The sequence below is a fragment of the Heloderma suspectum genome, chromosome 6 (assembly GCF_057233095.1).
Source record: "Heloderma suspectum isolate Gila_16-S chromosome 6, 16-S_ref, whole genome shotgun sequence".
NCBI lineage: Eukaryota > Metazoa > Chordata > Lepidosauria > Squamata > Helodermatidae > Heloderma > Heloderma suspectum.
In genome coordinates this window covers 40,451,823-40,466,845 of record NC_139463.1, presented here as the reverse complement: position 1 = coordinate 40,466,845, position 15,023 = coordinate 40,451,823, and the positions used below count along the sequence as shown (strand labels likewise).

Genomic DNA, 15,023 nt, shown 5'->3' with positions numbered 1-15,023 from the left:
AACAAGGGTCAGGTTCCAGGGCCTGGGCTGAGATATGTTTCCTGTTGGGTCTGGTTTGCTTCCCCTATGAGGGAAGGTTATAACTGCTGGGATTGTTTAGCTTGGAGAAAAGGCGAGTGAGGGGAGATATGATAAAGATGTACAAAATTATGCATGGTGTGGAGAAAGTGGATAGGAAGACACTTTTCTTCCTCTCTCATAATACTAGAACCCAGCGGGGTCATCCCATGAAAATGATTGGTGGGAGATTCCAGACAGATAAAAGGAATTACTTCTTCACACAGCACAGAGTCAAACTATGGAATTCACTTAAACTATGGAATTTAGATGGCTTTAAAGGGGGGTTAGACAAATTCATGGAGTAGAAGGCTATCAATGGCTACTAGCCCTGATGGTGATATGCTACCTCCAGTACCAGAGGCAGTGAGCCTATGTACACCAGTTGCTGGGGAACATGGTCAGGAGGGTGCTGTTGCACTCATGTCCTGCTTGTGGGTTTCCCGTGGGCAGCTGGTTGGCCACAGCATGAACAGATGCTGGACTAGATGGACCTTTGGTCTGATCCACCATGGCTCTTATGTTCTTATGCTTCCAGGACCCAGGGAAGCTGACTCTCGGTTCAATTAGTCCAGAAGCAGTTGTTGGTCCAAAACACACAGGGGTCAAGTTCAAAGGGAGTAGTCAAGGCTGAGAGGGGCCAGAAGCAGGGGTGTAGACAAAACCGGGCAGGGGTCACGAGCCAAGGCAACAGTCAGGAAAAGAGTGCTTAGGCAGTACCCTCACATCCGAGAGGAGTTGTTCAAACTGAGGAGCAAACTCTGACGTGAGCACTTTATAAGGCCTGGTAGGCTGGGATTGGCCCCTGGGTGTCAGCTGACTGAATGTTCACGCAGGCTAGGTGGTGCCCTCAACACACAATGCTCAGTCTGCCAGGCTAGCAGTGTAAACACAGACATTGGTGGGAGCACCAGTTTGAGATGTACAGAATGCTCCAGCACAATAGGAAGCTAAAGCGACATTACTTTTTTTTAATGGCGACATGCTCAACAAGGGTTGGAATTTCGTACTCTTTACATTTCTGGGCTTTTCACCCAGAATGAGCTACAAGCTGCCAACACTCCTCTGTTCTAAACAAGAGTTGCCTATATTCTGAATGAGGTGGGGTGATATAGTGAGACATCCTATGCAATAGCTCCTTAGAGCCTTAAGCAGGCCCTTAAAGAGTTATCTGCTGCCGCTCTTTAGCTGCTGATTTTCAAAGCCAAACAACACATGACAAGGCAGCCTTGTGTATTTAATTTACATCTCTGCCCCATCCACATATATTGTGTGTACTGTCCATTTTTATGTCTAGTTTGGTGTTTCAGATAATTTTGTTTAGTGTATTAACCATAGGAAGAGGAAACAAACAAGGGAATGAGACATTCTCTTTCATTTTGTTTCCCAATACAGCCATTCAGGACAGTTAAAATACTTCCACTTAGCACATATATAGTATTTCTATAGTTGCTAAATCACCTGGCCTGAACCTGTTCCAGTAATTGATCAATGGTATCCAGCTTTTTGGGAAAGTCTAGATCAAGTTCATTCTTCCCTCCCATAGCAACTTTTAACTTGTTATTTTATTCATCACCATGGTGGCCCAAATCTTCTTTTTCCATTGTAACAAAGACAGTATGCATGTTGATTGCCAAGCTTTTGCTAAGAGGATCCTTGCAGCTATTAACATATAACTCACCATCACCCAGGAGTATAGTTGTTGGGGTTAATTGCAACTCATAGCTGTAATTTCTCGGATGTTGTTTATTATCTTCTTCCAATATTCCTTAACAGGATTACAGTGCCACCATATATGGGCAAAAGTTCCTCTGCCATTACATTTCCAGCACCTATCTGTTACTGTTACTTCCAGAGACTTCCTTGATGTCTGATCCTTCAGTGAATATTGCCTACATATATTCACACACACCTCCTCAACCACGACAAACAGGAACTTGTGCTGTTGTTTTTGGTTTGTTTAAAATGAAAGTCAAAATTATTTTGGAAGGTATATATGCCCCCAGGTTCTATATTGTACATGTACAGAATATACACAATCTTGCCAGGAGGTCTTCAGTTGATCTTTCGAGTTCCAACATCAACCATTATGTTTGCTACCAGCTTTACTGGGCTATTATCCTCAAATCGGTGGAGAGTGGAGGAGCTGGAAAATGCATGGAGCATGTTGATATTGTAATGTTCAGTAGCTCTTCCTTACTCAGGGTGGTATATCTTCTACTTGCTTCCCAGATCATTCTGAACTTTACATCCCTGGATCTATACCGAAGTCGGCTATGCTGGTATGACTATGTGGAGGTGAGAGACGGGTTCTGGAGGAAGGCCACCCTGCGAGGTAACCAACAGGAATATCTCAGTGGCCTTGCCATGACATGTGGCTAGGTTTCATAGAGATGTAGATTTTAATATCAAAAGGAACTCCCAAGTTCATCTGCCAACCCATCTGTGAAGCACCAACTAACTAACCTCTGTCCAGTTTGTGGGGCCAGATTAAGAGTTATTTGGATTTGGATTTCACCTTATTCACAGCTTAAGGAAAGTCTTTGGGGCAGTGGCAATTTGGGGTATAAGAACTTCAACTTCTTTTTGAAAGTCAGAAATAAATATTGGAAAATCCACTCTAGCTGAAAAAAGGATTGCCCACACCTCATTCTTCCCCTGTGTACTGCAGTACTTGTGCAGCATTCATTATTTTCACTTGTGACTGCTAATTATACTTCCTTGACAATAATTAACATCTCTTTCATCATTGCCCATGTCCCAGGTTCCACTGATGATGCATTAGGGTTAATAGAACATAAATAAAATGCATTGCACTTTGTTACTTCTTTTGCTGACAGCAGGTGATATTGTAGCATTACTCGGCTATAAGGAACCACCTGGTTAAAGAAACACTAGTCTGAGCAGGAACCTTTACAGTGATGGTGAAGTGAGTGTATTGTGCTGGCCTATGATTAATGAGTGTCACTAATGAGTGCTCAGTGAAACATTAGATGTGGCTAAAATTCATCATCTAGGAAGAAATTCCATCTTGATCTGAAGACTGCATTTGATGTAGAATCTGCTCCTACCCTGGGCCATCTGCCCAGTGGTTAACTGTTCTTTAAAAGTATATCTAATTTACATTATAAGTCGACATGGCTTTAACCACCAAGCTGCTGTTTTCATTATGCCTCTGCAGGCAGATGTAAGAGCCCTTTAGAATATACTTCCTTCTTCTGTTGTTTAATCTGCCTGGCTTTTTCAGCTCTTGAATCTTTTCTTGTACGGTTTCATATTCTGAACTCGCATATTCTGAATTTCCAGCAAATCAAGTTACATGTGTGTGTGTATACATGTTTTCTGTTTTTTTCTCCTTCCAAGATTCCAGTTTTCAAAGAATTGGGAGCTTTTGGCAATGGGTGGAAAATAAGAGTTTAGGGTTAGATAGCCAACTAGACCAGGCAGATGTGACTATACAAGAAAGGAAAGAAAAGGTTTTTACACAGCAGTAAAGCAACAGAGATACGAGCAACATACACAAGAAAGCACTTGGTTTTTCTTCAGGTAGGTTCTGTGGGAACAAACTCCCAGAGCCCATCCTCTCCACCGACAGCCGCCTCTGGATTGAATTCCGCAGCAGCAGCAACTGGGTCGGCAAAGGCTTCTTTGCAGCCTATGAAGGTACTGTTTTTTTCCCCTCAATCTGGGCAAAGTTAGAGTGCTTCCAGACGGACGGCCTCTACTGCAGGGGTAGGCTGTCCACAAATTAGTTTGGGTGGTGGTGGGGGGATGACCCCAGACTTCCTAAAGTTGCCCACCCCTGCTCTAGCTCTAACAGTCAAAAGACATTCTGCAGGTATTCTGTCTTTTTAACTGATTTTTAGTGGTAAGCAAAGGATGAAAGAAGGCTTGTGTGGGAGCCCCTTAACTTGAGAGATGGGAAGGGTTTCAGTATAGGGAGAGGGCAGGGTCAGAGCTGGAAGAAAACCTTCGAATTGCTAGAAACCAGAATAATAATTTTCGGTGGCAGCCTATACTATATTTAAATGAATCTGTCAAATCTCCGTGACTCAGCCTTTTGTTGGTTCTGTGTGTGGCACTCCTAGGGGAAATTTATTTTTGTGCATTAGGACAACCAGGTAAGCTTCTCCTGGGTTAGCTGGTGACAAGCCTCTTTGTCTATACAGCCTTGCTTTTTTCTGGGTGTATTCATGCCCTTTCTCAAGGGAGCCACAAGATTTCTAGCTGGGGTGCATCTCTTGTACCTTTATGTTCTTCTTCCAGCCATCTGTGGGGGAGAGGTGAAGAAAGACAATGGGCACATCCAGTCTCCCAACTATCCTGATGACTACCGGCCCAATAAATTGTGCATCTGGAAGGTTACTGTCTCAGAAGGATACCATGTGGGCCTCTCTTTCCTGTCCTTCGAGGTACCAAAGGCATTGCCACCCACAACTACAAGAATTTCAGTTACTTCCCAATGGACTGATAGTGCTATCCTGTGAAATCAAGAAGGGCCTGGTCGAGATGCATGTAGCAGCTCCCATATAACAACACTGGCAACTCTCATGGCCAATTAATGTGCGCACTTTTAAAAAAATGCAAATCACAGTTGCTTGGGGGTGGGGTGATAATTGTCAGGACTGCAGCAGACCGGGAAGGGAGGTTTCACCCTTTCTTCCCTGCTGCAGTCTCAGTGAAAATGTCTTATCTCAAGCTGCTATTTGCATTGGGAGGCAAGCCTGCGGTCACTCTGCTAACGATCAGCCCCTCCCCAGTGGATCAGTGGTTGCTGTTTGCCTTTAAATGCAATGACGCATTTGACATCACTCTAGTTTGACCCTCAGCCCCATTCCGGGATCTCAGTTCCCCAGTTAAGTCATTGCTTGCCTTTGAGAGGAGCATGTGTCGAGTCCATAGATCAGGTTCTAAGAAACCCAGATCTCATTCCTGACACATTCTCTGACTACTCATAAACGGGCCCACTCAGAGCAGATCTGAAAGTTCCATCTTCTGGACAGGTACAAAATGTTCATGGCAGTGTCCTCCTGGGCCTGTAACATTTTAAGGAGACGTGGACCACATGTTTCAGTGTTCTCCTACATCTAAAAAACATGTCCTGTTCATAGAAAACTAGCATGCCAGGGAGAAGGCTAAGCTAGGATCCTTATCCCTGATATGCTAACTTCCCACCAACAAGGTGTTTTTGGTGTAGTGGAACATTCAGTCATGTGTTTCCTTAACTGCACTCTGAAGTAGTAAAATCCCAGGAAGCCTGCACCATCTAAGGTTGGCAGGTCCAAATCCTGAGAATATTCCTGTACCTTTTAAGAACTGCATAGAAGGGGAAATTCGGCCTGGCGTGCTATGGTCCATGGGGTCACGAAGAGTCGGATACGACTGAATGACTGAACAACAATACTAGGAAAAGACACACAGGGTGGAATCTGTCTTCTATGCAAGTCTGAAAATTATATGAACCACCATCAAAGCATAGACATGGTAACCTAAGTATTCTACCACAACTGTTATTGTTTGTCATTCATGGCAACAGCATGCAAGGTGCTGCGTGGAACGTAGAAGTAACACAGCCCCTTCTGTGAAGACTCCCAGTTTACATTAGATAGGCAAGACAGAATTGGTGAAGGCAAGGGAAGGCAGGGCAGTGGACCGGAAGGAATTGACTGAGTACCTGGGATAAAGTAAGGGAAGGTCCAGTCATGGTGGAATAGCAAGCCAAGCCAAGCTAGGAGGTCTTAAAGGGGATCTTTTGTGTGCAGTGGGGAGGACTACAGATTGCCAAATGTACAAACTGTCCTTTCCAGGTTTGGTGAAATCTCTATTTCTTTCTTGAATTCCCTTGTATTACACACATCCACACCAGTAGGAACCTCTGAGCCAAAACAACTTTAGCATGTGGCTCAGACTGCCTCCCAAGAGGCAGACCCTTATTCAGCTCTGACTACCCAGTACTCTGTGTGCGTGTGTGTGCGCACGTGTATTTATTTATGATATTTCTATGTCACTCCATAACTAGAGTTCTCTGGGTAGCATAGTGTTTTGTTTTGTTTTATAAAAATACAGACACAATAAAAGTATAAACATTGTAGAGATAAAACAATAAAATGAGTCTTAAAATTTTAAATGCATAAAAAGCCCCAGCAGACCACTAAAAGGCCTGGGAAAATTACCTGGTGGAGTGCCTCTCCCGACATGAACCTATCCATACACTGCATTCAGCATTTAAGACCCTCCTCCAGGTGCCTCCTCAGAGTGAAACTCAGAGGACAGCAACAAGGGAGAGGACCTTCTTGGTGGTGGCCCCCCAGTTATGGAATGTTCTCCTCAATGAGGTCCACCTGGCACCAACGCTGTTATCTTTTCGGTGCCAGGTTAAAGCCTTTCTCTTCTCTCAGGCATTTGGCATCATACGATGACGTTTTAATCAGGTCCTGGATTTGTCTTATTGTTGATTGTTTGAAATGGGTTTCATTATATGTTGTCTGTGTGTGTGCTGTCTGAATACACGTTTGTCTGTAAATGGTTTTACACTTTGTATATTGTATTTTTAATAGTTTTTAATCTTTGTAAACTACCCAGAGAGCTTCGGCTATTGGGCGGTATAGAAATGTAATAAATGAATGATTTTTTTTAAAAAAAATCTTCACCTGGTGCCGAAAAGGGTACAGAGTACATGCCAGGTGAGCGGCTCTGGAGAGGGTGTATCCCAGGGGTGGGCAACACATGGCCTGCAAGCTGCATGCAGCCCCGCCAACTCCTGGTGCAGCTCCTACCATAACCTGATGCCCTTCGCCTCCTTGCTTCAGTAACAGGGAAAAAAATTGTTTGCTTACCACTACAGAGCAGTAAATAGGTCAAATTTAGCTTGTTCTCAGGCTAGACTTGACCTAGTTACCACTCCATAGTCTCTATGCCATATCCCATCTAGCACTGCATGGATACTCATTGTTCCCTACTCTAACCTTTCTCCCCTGTCCCCGCAGATTGAGCGTCATGACAGCTGTGCATATGACTACCTGGAGATCCGGGATGGTAACAATGGGTCAGGCAATCTGATCGGAAGGTACTGTGGTTACGATAAGCCTGATGACATTAAGAGCACCTCCAACAAGCTGTGGATGAAGTTTGTGTCAGACGGCTCCATCAACAAGGCCGGCTTTGCCGTCAACTTCTTCAAAGGTACTGCGTTTCCACCGGCCTGTTCCTGGAGCGTAGCATTGCACTGGGCCTCAGAGGTAACAGATTTGTATGGCACAGGGAGCAGTTCCATAGAACAAATGGGATGAGCATCTGCACTTACCTGCATCAAAAGAGGATGGATTGAACTTGGTGCTATCGCCATGTACTCGGATTGGATCGACTGGATCAGCTTGTCCAGTCCTGTAATCTGAGATGGAATATCCTGGTTTTAAAGCAAGGCATTCCGAAGGGATGCATGCCCCTTCAAATGTTCAGACTTCATCTTGCATATTGTTGGGAAAGTTGTCCAGATGGGGGTGTTCCTCTTTTGGCCACTGGGAGGCAGGCTTCACAAGGGAAAAAAATAATTGTATTTTTCCTGTGCTGAAGAAAGTACCGTCCTCTTGCTCCTAGAACCAGTTTCTTTTCTGCCTCCATGGAAGACTTCTCATCCTGCATAGTTTACTATATGGTCATAATGGTACTCCCTTTCTTCCTTGCTGGACAAAGAACTCTCCCCCTGCCCCATCTAGATAACTACTTCTGTGACTCACAGGGCATGCAGATGGAACAGCAACAGAGTAGACAGCCCAAATGAAATTTAGCAGTGGAGTATAATTTGACAGAGGGTAAAATGTCCATATATATATGAGCAACACCTTGAGACGTCTCTTGTTTTGCCACCCTAGAAGTGGACGAGTGCTCAAGACCAGACAATGGGGGGTGTGAGCAGCGATGTGTGAACACTCTGGGCAGCTACAAGTGTGCTTGTGAGCCTGGCTATGAGTTGGCTTCTGACAAACGCAGGTGTGAGGGTGAGTATCTGGGAAGCAGGGCTGCTCAGCCTCAGAGGGTCTCGTTTTGCTTACTGGGGCTGAGATGACAGGGCAGCTTTGATTTTATTTAAGAATTTATATGCCACTTTTCTTTATCAAAAGGAACTCAAAGTGGCATGCAACATAATTATTTATATATTCACTGTATTTCTATACTGCCTGATAGCCAAAGCCCTCTGGGTAATTCACATAGAATCAATAAAACAGCAAACAAAGAGCTTTTCTACACAAGGCATTTGTTGTGCACTCATGATTCCCTACTAACAGTTGTTATGGGTTCTTTAGACAACATTGTGTCCCTCTAGTTTCGCTTGTGTTTGTAAACAGCAGTTTCCAAGAGTTTTTTTAAATCAGGGAAAATGGGGTATTATTTCTGATTAACAAAAGAAAGCACAATTTCCTTTTGTGTATTTGCACGATTCTGCTGTACCACAGTGCCACCTAGAGGCTATGTAGCAGAAAAGCAAGAAAGGAAATGCTCTTTATGTAGTGCTTGGATCTAGGGAAGTTGGAGAATTCCGCTGCAGACCCCAACAAGTCCGGATTCCAAGAATCCGGACCCACTGGGGTCCATGGCGGAACGAAGCACTCACCTCTGTGCCCCTCCAGAATCTGTGCAGGCTAGCTCCTCCATGTGGTGAACCTGCACAGCCAGCCACCAGCTCCACCATGCTGGCAATACAGCCGGCCGCCATTGCCGTGCCGTATCGCTGTGCTAAGTCCGGACACAAATGGCGTCCACTACACCATTTACGTCCCTGTTTTCACACAATAGGCTATGCAAATTATATTTACGTAGATATTTGCATAGCCTATCGCATGAAAACAGGGACGCAAATGGCGTAGTGGATGCCATTTGCGTCTGGACTTAGCACAGCAATACGGCACGGCAGTGGCGGCCAGCCTTATCGCCAGCGCTGCGGAGCCAGCGGCAGGATCACCACAGAGTGGAGCCGGCCTGGATGGATTCCGAGGGGAGGGACGGATCACCAACCCCCCCAGCCAGAACGGGGTAAGTGATCCGCCCACCCCTACTTGGATCTCAATTCTCCAACAAAACCGAAAGTAGGTGCAGCAGATTAACAGCTTCTTGTAGAAAAGCCCAAATACAAGCTAAACAATTACAAGTATAAAACCGACATCAATAACAGTAAAATAAAAGATATTCCCACCTCAGCATCATGTATCAGCATCTCACCATGCAGTAATAGAAATTAATGTTGGATATCAGCAAAGTCTAAAAAGCTTTCTAGAAAAGCCAGGTCTTAGGCAAGTGCTTAAAAGAGTATTGTTTGGGGACTTGGGGAGGCAATTCTACAAAGTCAGTGCCTCTTCTGAAAAGGTCTTGCTACTAATAGATGCCTATTAAACCTCATTTACCAACAGCGTCTGGAGCAGGGCCTCAAATGTTGAACAGAGTATATGCAGAAGGTAGTCAAGATATCCTGGTCCCAAGCCATTTAGATCAGAAAGCTGATCACGCTCACTTTGTATCAGAATAGAGTTGCATTGCAATGCCCAACCCATCTTAGCTCAGGGCATAAGGTGCATGCATCCGCTCTGACCAATCTGTTGAGTTTTCTGTCCTGCAGCTGCCTGCGGTGGGTTCCTCACCAAACTCAATGGCTCCATTACAAGCCCCGGATGGCCAAAGGAATACCCGCCCAACAAGAACTGTATCTGGCAGCTGGTGGCACCCACCCAGTACCGAATATCCCTGCAGTTTGACTTCTTTGAGACAGAGGGCAATGATGTGAGTACTTGATTTTAAGCAGAACTTCCTTCCATAACACCTCCACGTTGTCCCTTTAGGTAGGAGTATATTCAGCTATTGTGCATTGCCTGGGATTCAAAAGCAGAGAGTGTCTGTGAGATTTCTACTGCTTTTTCAGGACCAGGGATGAAGTACACTACTACACCTCTGAGGAAGGTCATTCTACATCTCTGAGGCAGCCACCAAAAAGGCCCTGCCTGCCTGCCATAGAAAAGGCTCTATGCTACAGATCTCCATAGTACTTGTATCAAGGTTGTTGCCACATCAGTAATAATTATTACAGGAGGGATGAGTAAAGAATGAGTAGCGAGGGATCAATCTGTTGGAGAGGATGGAAGAATAAAATTATGTCTGGGGTGGGGAATGTGGATAGAGACAGGTTTTTCTTCCTCTTCTGTAGTCGTAGAACTTGGGGAAACCCAAGGAAATTGGTACTAAAATCAATACCAACAGAAGTTCACACAACACATAATTAATCTATGGAATTCACTGTCACGAGATGTGCTTATGGCCACTGACTTATGTGGCTTTCAAAGAAGATTAGAGAAGTTCATGGAGGACAGTTGGTCTACCAGTGGCTATTAGCCATAATGGCTAAATTGAATCTTCATGTTCAGAGACAGTCCCTCCCTAAACACCAAAATCCATCTAGTGTAATACTTTTATTAGGCCACCTCAAAGATCACAAAAATCGTGCAAGCTTTCGAGATCTCCAGATTTCTTCTTCAGTCAAGATGAATGAAGAGATCGGACAATCTTGAAAGCTTGCACATTTTTTGAGATCTTTGAGGTGGCCTAATAAAGGTATTACACTAAATGGATTTTGAATTTTTTTTATGGCTAACACGGCTGCGTTTGTTTTTTGCATCCCTGCCTGTTTGTGGGCTTTTCAGAAGAATCTGGCTGGTGGCAGTGGGACATGGATGTCAAAATTGATAGACCTTCAGTCTGATTTAGGATGGCTCTTCTTAGATTCTTATTAAGAAGAATATTGTTGTGTTCTTTTGTTCTGTATAGTTATTAATGCAAAAGCAAACCACCCACTCTCTTTCTCCCCCCATCCCATCCCAAATAATATAAAACCATTCATGTGTCAAGTGAACATGGAACAGAACTATCAAACAGAGCCAGCCTTACCATTAGGCTGAGTGAGGCTGTAGTTTCATGCGTCAGATGCTGGGAGGTAGAAGCAAGGTGCTGGAAGAGAAGCAGTGTGCCACATGGCTTGCTCTGCACCCCCTAAATTACCCTATTGCCTTCAAGGGCAATGGAGGACAATGGGTCATCAGTGTGGAAAACAGACTCATCTTCCAGACCAGTCAGCTTTTGCACATGGAATGAAAGGGGGTGCCATCTTTTTGTTCGCCTTGGGCAGCAAAATGTCTTGAGCTGGTCCTGCCATCAAAGCTAACCTTAATGCAGGGATGCAGAACCTCTTTCCACCTGAGGGCCGAATTCAGTTTCAGAGATGCGCTCCAGTGGTGGGTGGGGCAGGAGGCAAAATGGGGTGAGGCCAAAGAAAAAGTGTGTGTTTGAGGGGGGAGAGAATGCCAAAATGTTGGCTTAAAGCTCTTACTGCTAGTAAATAAGCCATAGGAGAGGCATTTCAAACTTTTAGAATGGGGATTTTTATTTATTTTTATTTGCAAAAGCTGGGAAACAACCAAATGATTGGTGCTTGGGGGAAACAGGCTGGGGCCAGGAGAAGAAGGCGTAGCCATATGGATTCGGATCCTGGACTTGAGGTTCCCTAGCCCTGCCTGAATGTGCGCGCGTATGCGTATCAAAATGTTGTGAGTTGTATGGAGGATCTGCATCCAAAGCAATCCGAACTCTTGGTTCTGGCCACTTCTGTCCGTCTTCCTGCCCCACCCCTTCCCTGAAATGTAGTGAATGATCTCTGTCTGCCTGCCTTCCCCACAGGTGTGCAAGTACGACTTTGTAGAAGTACGCAGTGGCCTCACTGCTGAGGCCAAGCTACATGGCAAGTTTTGTGGGGCAGAAAAGCCTGACGTGATCACCTCCCAGTACAACAACATGCGCATCGAGTTCAAGTCTGACAACACCGTCTCCAAGAAGGGCTTCAAAGCTCATTTCTTCTCAGGTAGAGCCACTTGGCCCACTAAAGGCATGGATCTCTCTCTCTCTCTCGCTCTCTCTCTCGCTCTCTCTCTCGCTCTCTCTCCTGCTTCCCCTCACTCCAGCAACTAACCCCTTTCATACTCTTACCTGTGCTTAGAGGGTGCAGTCCCCAATCCCTCCCAGTAGGAGGCACTGTATTCTTTGAAGGAGAACTCTGGGCTTTGTTCTGTCTGCATGCCCCTGGAGGAAGGGGGTTGTCATTGCACTGGAAAGCTGGGCCACCAGTAAGAATGAAACTGTGCAACCCAGCTCTCAAACTGGGCGCAAACTTTCCTTAGCTTTAGCAGATTTGCTCCAATTTACACCAGCTGAGGATCTGGTCCAAATGCTTACTGAATCACAAAAGAATTCCTAGTTTGAGAAATTGTATATTTCGAACATTCAAATATTCAGTATACACAGTGCTTGAAGTGAGATGGGATGCCATAAAGATAAGTCTGGCCTAACCATCATGTTCCTTTTTTTCTCAAACTTTGGGCACTGTGTATGCATGGCCAGATACTGCCCAAAGGCAGCTGGTGGTGTTTCTCTTCCTTGTTTGTGTGTATATTTCCAAAGGAATAAATTAGGGAGAGTTAAAATAACTAGTACGTCAGCAGTCAGAATACTGTTGATATTCTGCCGGTGATAAAAAAAAAATTACTGGTTGCCTTCATATTAGATGCTATCACATGTATTATGTGAATGTTTTTGGTTATGAAGTGAGTGATGTCTCCCATGTCCCGTATTTGCTATAATTTCTGCTGCTTTTTACAATGCAGCTTGGATGACCTCAACCTTCTCCAACCTGGTGCCCTCCAGATGTGTTGGACTGCAACTCCCATCATTCCTAACCAGTGGCTATACTGGCTAGGAATGTTGGGTGTTGCAGTCCAACACATCTGGAGAATGCCAGGTTGGGGACAGCTGGGTTACATAAACATTTCTGGCAGGAGTGAATCCGCCAACATTAAAAATGCTTCCAGAAGATGACAGGGCACTCTCATCCTGAACAATAGACCCTGGCTGTCATTTAGTCCCATATTCCTATTTCAGTGAGCTGATGTAGCATAGTGGCTAAGGGGCTGGGCTATGAATCAGGAAGTCCCTGGTTCGAATCTTGCCTCTGCCATGAGCTCACTAAGTGGTGTTAGCCAAGCCACTCTCTCTCAGCCCCCCCCCCCCGCAAGCGGGACTTACTTTCTTAAGGCACTGTGCCCTCTAGCATTGTTCTTTCTAATTTGTATAACACTCACCAGGAGTTTGAACTCTGCAAGCACGCTGCTTCTCTTGCCTGTGCTGTGGTGTCTGTGTGCCCCACACACCTTATTCTGCTTAACTACCAATGTATTCCTTTACCAGCTTCCACTCTAAATGACTACACCTGGTGGTAGCATTGCGTTGCACCCCTTCTTCTGACCGAGGCAACACGGCTTTTCCTGTGCTTGATGGTGCCTTCTCCATTTCTCCACTTGCCATGACACCCTCTGACATAGGATAGGTGGGGGGAAAACCCATTTTTTTTCTGGATTGACTAGGCATTATTTTCAGTCCATCCTGAATATTGTTTGCCTCCTTGCAGGAATGATCAGTGTGTTGTGTGCAGCATGTAAGCCAGGGCACGTTTTCTCCCACAGATGCCCGAGTAAAATACCATTCTGTAATGTGTTAGCCAGGCAACTCTTGTCCTTGCTGGGGCCTCAGAGAAGGCAGAGGATGTTGGGAAACCATTACCTGCTTATGTTGTCTTACATTCTATGTTTTATTATATTACCTTCACATCAGTGCAACGAAAGAGTCATTGGTTTGGGGGCAACATTTATCTCAACTGTTTCAAAAGCAAGCCGCCCCAGCTGGCGTAATTGGCAAAAACTCCAGCGATGTCACAGAAGTCCATGGCAGAAGAATCCCTCAGAAACCCTCAAAGTCTTATTAAGAAATTATGTTCCCTATTTATGGGAACGTCTGTCATTATTCCAGGGCATAGCTAGTGGGTTATTTGCTGCTAAGGCCTTGGTTCTGGGAATCCTCCCTTTCTGAGACCATGCTTATCTATAAAATAGAGGTCAATCAGATTTATGAGCCTGCTTTATGCCGTGTGCTAAGTAGAATGAATTTAAGCACATACGTGCATATGTTCTTTTGTGATTCTGGTGGGCACACAAACATTTACAAAGTGGTAACTTACCACAGAATGCATGTAACCCTATGGCTTGTCCATATCATCCTTCCCAATTTTAAACAGAACTTTACCATGCTTCAGATGGAGATGTGTGGTAAAACAGTTGATTTGTACCAACCCTGTATAAAAATCAGAAGAAAGCCAATGAAATCTCTGAATCATTCCCTCGGAAGGTCTGTGCACCCTACGTTCATAAGGCACCCATCAATCATCCCATATGACATCAGGAGAACCCAACTTCTAATGAAAACGCAATTTTCACATTACTAGTGAATGGTGCTCTTGTGCTGGTGGCTGGAGAACTTTCAGCTAGACCAGAAGTCCTTTGGGTGGGTTTGGAGTGTGGTATGATTGATTTATTTTTTTAAAAATAAGCAAGGCGTGTAAGGTACCCAGGAGTCACCCAGCAACGAAGAGGCCAGGAAGCATCCCAGAATAAAACACAGCCAACAAGACCACAGAGGCAACCGGGTGAGTACCTTGTTCTCCTCCTCTTTGTTCTAGTTCACGGGGACTCACCTGAGCAGAGGCCTTATTTTGATTGTGCAGGTATGTCGATGCTTCAAGACTAGGATCTGCTATAGGTCCTTTGGACAGCATTAAGATGAATAGATTTGCCTCTTAATTTGAATCCTGCCTTGTCCCTAATAGGCATAGCAGACAAAACACAAAATAGATGTGGGAGGTGTTCCTTATTGAATCAAGCTCAGTTGGTAAGGAAGTATGCAAGGTTCTGAGTAGCACTGAATTCTGAAGCAGAAATCATCATAGAATCATAGAATAGTAGGGTTGGAAGGGGCCTACAAGACCATCGAGTCCAACCCCCTGCTCAATGCAGGAATCCAAGTCAGAGCATCCCCGAAAGATGGCT

The 15,023-nt window shown here is 44.8% G+C and overlaps 1 protein-coding gene across 2 annotated transcripts in view; it reads left to right on the top strand.

Moving 5' to 3' along the window:
• The window catches only part of BMP1 (bone morphogenetic protein 1), a 181,509-nt gene that overhangs the window by 148,955 nt on the left and 17,531 nt on the right, over nt 1-15,023 (top strand). For both annotated transcript variants that reach the window (XM_084804039.1, XM_084804040.1), the window contains 7 exons: nt 2,290-2,392; nt 3,604-3,720; nt 4,324-4,469; nt 7,044-7,239; nt 7,929-8,054; nt 9,668-9,828; nt 11,773-11,953. In XM_084804039.1, coding sequence (XP_084660165.1) covers nt 2,290-2,392; nt 3,604-3,720; nt 4,324-4,469; nt 7,044-7,239; nt 7,929-8,054; nt 9,668-9,828; nt 11,773-11,953 — 1,030 coding nt within the window. The remainder of the gene's footprint in view (nt 1-2,289; nt 2,393-3,603; nt 3,721-4,323; nt 4,470-7,043; nt 7,240-7,928; nt 8,055-9,667; nt 9,829-11,772; nt 11,954-15,023) is intronic.